General features: G+C 44.6%; 1 protein-coding gene and 3 non-coding genes across 4 annotated transcripts in view; 2 read left to right on the top strand and 2 right to left on the bottom strand.

Moving 5' to 3' along the window:
- Positions 1-3,349, bottom strand: part of LOC122542079 (heme-binding protein 1-like) — an 8,705-nt gene extending 5,356 nt beyond the window's left edge. The window contains exons 1-3 of the mRNA XM_043679411.1: positions 3,175-3,349; positions 2,055-2,139; positions 964-1,102 (exon numbers count right to left, since the gene is read on the bottom strand). Of these exons, the coding sequence (XP_043535346.1) occupies positions 964-1,102; positions 2,055-2,132 (217 nt within the window). The 5' untranslated portion in view covers positions 2,133-2,139; positions 3,175-3,349. The remainder of the gene's footprint in view (positions 1-963; positions 1,103-2,054; positions 2,140-3,174) is intronic.
- On the bottom strand, positions 3,064-3,145 carry trnal-aag. Its single transcript has one exon. It is a non-coding gene; the product is annotated as a tRNA-Leu (tRNA).
- A 30-nt stretch (positions 3,350-3,379) lies between the features above and the next one.
- trnal-uag lies at positions 3,380-3,461 on the top strand. The gene has a single exon. It is a non-coding gene; the product is annotated as a tRNA-Leu (tRNA).
- A 170-nt stretch (positions 3,462-3,631) lies between these two features.
- On the top strand, positions 3,632-3,713 carry trnal-aag. The gene has a single exon. It is a non-coding gene; the product is annotated as a tRNA-Leu (tRNA).
- The last annotated feature ends 510 nt before the right edge of the window (positions 3,714-4,223 follow it).

Below are 4,223 nucleotides of genomic sequence, written 5' to 3'. Positions count from 1 at the left end.
AGGGTGGTACATGTGTGGAATGAGCTGCCAGAGGATGTGGTGGAGGCTGGTACAATTGCAACATTTAGAAGGCATTTGGATGGGTATATGAATAGGAAGGGTTTGGAGGGATATGGGCCGGATGCTGGCAGGTGGGACTAGATTGGGTTGGGATATCTGGTCGGCATGGACGGGTTGGACCTAAGGGTCTGTTTCCATGCTGTACATCTCTATGACTCTATGACCTCACTTTTAAATTTTAAACATTAGTCCTCATTTTGAAATCCCTCCATGGCATTGCTCCTCTCTAACTCTATAACCTCCTTAAACCCATCAACATTTAAAAAACATTTGAAGAGATACATAAATTAGAAGGGTTTAGAGGGATATGGACCAAATGCAGGCAAACGGGACTAATTCATTTTGGGAAACGTGGTTGGCACGGACATGCTGGCCAAAGGGTCTGTTTCCAACTTTAAGATTGTTCTTAGGGTGTGGGGGTCTCTTTCTGGGGCCAGCCTTTATTGCCCGTCCCTGGTTGACCCTTGAGAAGGTGGAGGTGAGCCTGCCTTTTTGAACCACTGCAGTGGGTTGGCCCACAGTGCTCTTAGGGAGAGAATTCCAGGATTTTGACCCAACAACAGTGAAGGAATTGTGATATATTTCCTAGTCAGGATGGTGAGTAGCTTGGAGGGGTGGTATTTATACTTTACTTTGTTCTTTGTGACGTTTCATTAAAATTGACCTCTTTAACCAGTTCTCAGTATCACATTGTGTTTTGTAATCACTCAAGAAGGTTTGACTGCTTCAATGCATTATAGGTGGTATGTAAGTGCTAGTTATTGTGTTGTGAGAGTTAATGGGTTTGGTTACTGACTGCGGTGAGTTAGCTGACCCTTGGTGGGTAGCAGTCTGGAAAGCATGAAACCCAAGCCCTGTCCTTTCCTGAATGTTATACATCAGACTCTCACAGAATGCCAATACCTTGCTCATTGGATCCTCCGACATATTTGAGCAGTTTCAGGGCTCCTTCTCCTGACCCCTCGTCAAATGGTTTCCCACTTATGGTGACACTGGCATAATTACCACCCTCATACCTGCACTCCTCATAGGTCAGGTCTCCCTGCAAAACAAATCCAAATCTGTCATTCACAAAACTCCCTTAGAAGTAGAATATACAATTTGTATGTAAATTTCAGTTAAATGTTAATGTACAGCAGGAAATTCGTGTTTCAAACAGTGAGAAATGCCAGTGCTATATTTCCTAGTGCATGCCACAATGCAGAATCCCAGTGCTTTATCTCCCAGTGGGGCAGTGCAAGCCGCAGTGAGGAATGCAGGTGCTGTATTCTAGTATATTATCCAACATTATTGTACAGTCCTTGGCCTACATGGGAATATTCTGTGGGACTCTGCTGCCCTCTGGGGACACTGCTTAATAATAACAGCTTCGAGTGTAAATTAAATAATCTTTAACACAGACCCTACAAACTTTGCCCGGATGAATCCTTCAAAATAAATCATTAAAATTCAAGGCGACAAGTTGTCAGGCACATTCACATCTGCCAGGCAACATGAAGAATTTATAAATCCCACATTCACTCCGTCCTGGTTCGTCAAATCTTTAACCTCCCCAGTATTTAAACCAATTTTAATCAGTTGGAAAGTTTACAGTGAGTTGCACACTTTTCCGAGTTTTGGGATTGATCGGGCCGGGTTGAACTCCGAACGACACACATATACAGTCACATGTCTCGATACAGACACACTCAGAAACATGCACATACACTCACTTTCTATTTCTGGCCTATTTTCCTCCTTATCGGTGCTGAGACCAAATGACTGCAACTTTTACCAGGGTGCAGGGTCCCACTCTAACTGCTCCTGGTCAGAGACAGACAACACCCCGCACTCCTCAGAGACAGGGAGAGTGGCTACTTAATAAAGTCAGGTATAGGTCTCATTGTAGCCAAGAACTGGAGATTAATGGGGTCAGTACCCCAGAGGTCTGTGTTCCCCCTCGGTTACTGCCCCAGGGACTCAATCAGACGTTGAATATTTGCTGAAGATCTTACCTTGGTTTCTGAGTTGAGGGTCTGACAGGGTCGGTTCTCAGTTTGACTGAACAGCGAGTTTGTTATCATCCCAAACATGGTCGCTCTAATTGAAATTTGAGTCAATATTTTATGAAATCCGAAGGTAAATTCACAGTGCTCTCAAAAGCGACCTTAAGTGAAGTTTTCACTCAGTAATGAACTACCAAGTTGTTAAATGATTCAAAGTTCAGTACTTTGGGAAGGTTATCAGATTAATTTAATAAAATGCATTGTCATTAACCGGGAGGAGCCTGCGAATTGACCCTTTCGTCATCACTAACCAGTGAGTACTGGGCAAGAGAGAAGGAGGTTACCAATTACAAAATTAGTATAAAATTTAGGAGCAGAATTAGATCATTCAGCCCATCAAATCTGCTCCACCATTTAATCATGGTCGATACATTTCTCAACTCTATTTTCCCGCCTTAATTTCCTTATTAATCAAGAACCTATCTGCCCCTGTCTTTCTCTGTCCTGCACAAATGTCTCTCTTTCCATTTTCAAGGGAATTGCATCAACTTCAACCTCAATGTCAGGTGAAGCATCACCAATTCTGAACATTGTCTGAGTAGAAGCATTTCCTAATCTCACTGATTCCATTACAATCCTTTCATGTGGCTGTCCTCCACTTCCTGACCCTGGAATTTTATCCATTATGAGTTTGAACATCTCTATTGAATCTTCTCATCAACCATTTCTTCTTTAAAGAGAAAAGTTTACATTCTCCAATTTATTCTGATGATTGAAGAACAGAGGAACTGAAGTAGGCCATTCAGCCCTTTGAGCCTGTTCCATCACTCAATGATCTGTGGCCTAATTATATCCCCAGTGGAATCATTTCATCGTTTATCCCTCTGAATCTTGTCTGTTCTAATAAAATAGGCTGATTGAATATGAAGTATTTAATAACAACTCAAGTCCTCTCTTAATTGTAACGGGTGCAAATAAATACATTAAAATATTCAGTTAATGATGAAAAGGTTGCAGCTGGCAGCGGTGGGATTCGAACCCACGCCCCCGAAGAGACTGGAGCCTTAATCCAGCGCCTTAGACCGCTCGGCCACGCTACCGCGTCAGCGATGGCGCCACCAACACTCACTAGAAGCAGCTGCAAGAGGAAGCGGCGCGATTCCCGGGGGAGGGCGGGGCAGCTTCACCAGGAGCCCGAGGCCGACAGAGAGCTCAGGCCGAGCGGAGGAGGAGCTGCCCCGGGCTCTGGACGGTACCCGCCTCCTGGCGATGGCGCGGCTGCCGCGGCCGTCACGGAAAGCAGCAGGGCCTCGGGAGGCGAGCGGCTCCGTGTCGGTAGCGTGGCCGAGCGGTCTAAGGCGCTGGATTTAGGCTCCAGTCCCTCCGGGGGCGTGGGTTCGAATCCCACCGCTGCCAGTCCTGATTTTTGTTTATTTAATTTAGTTTTTTTTCCTGCGGGCTCCTGAATTGCCAATTTCTTGGGAGCGAATACATTTTAACTTTCATGATTCCAAAATTTAATTCTGATTTGCCGCAGAGGATATTAAATGGTTTTAGGTTAGTTATGTGAGGAGGCTACTTCAGCAGGTAGCGTGGCCGAGCGGTCTAAGGCGCTGGATTAAGGCTCCAGTCTCTTCGGGGGCGTGGGTTCGAATCCCACCGCTGCCAGACAATGATTTTTGTAAATTGTTTCCCTTCCCTGATCAGGACAGGACTCACCGCTGGACATTTCAATTGCTGCAATTTTAACTATTCTGCAGAAATTTGCTTTTTCTTCAATTTAAATTCTGATTTGGAACTGAATATGAACATACAGGATGACTGAGATAGGCAGAAAAATGGTAAATGAAATTTAATCCTGAAAAGTGCAAGGTGAGTACACAATGAATGGCAAGACCCTCAGAAGTACAAGAGGATCAGAGAGACTTTGAGGTACATGTTCACAGATCCTTGAAGGCAACAAGACAGATCAAAGCACATAGCCTTTTATACTTGAAGCATTGAACACAAGAGCAGGTATGTTATGATGGAGGTAAAAACAATGACTGCAGATGCTAGAAACCAGATTCTAGATTAGTGGTGCTGGAAGAGCACAGCAGTTCAGGCAGCATCCGAGGGGCAGTAAAATCGACGTTTTGGGCAAAAGCCCTTCATCAGGAATAAAGGCAGTGAGCCTGA

This window comes from Chiloscyllium plagiosum, chromosome 39 (assembly GCF_004010195.1).
Source record: "Chiloscyllium plagiosum isolate BGI_BamShark_2017 chromosome 39, ASM401019v2, whole genome shotgun sequence".
Taxonomy (NCBI): domain Eukaryota; kingdom Metazoa; phylum Chordata; class Chondrichthyes; order Orectolobiformes; family Hemiscylliidae; genus Chiloscyllium; species Chiloscyllium plagiosum.
Note: the sequence above shows the minus strand (reverse complement) of the source record. Positions and strands in the feature narration are given on the sequence as shown.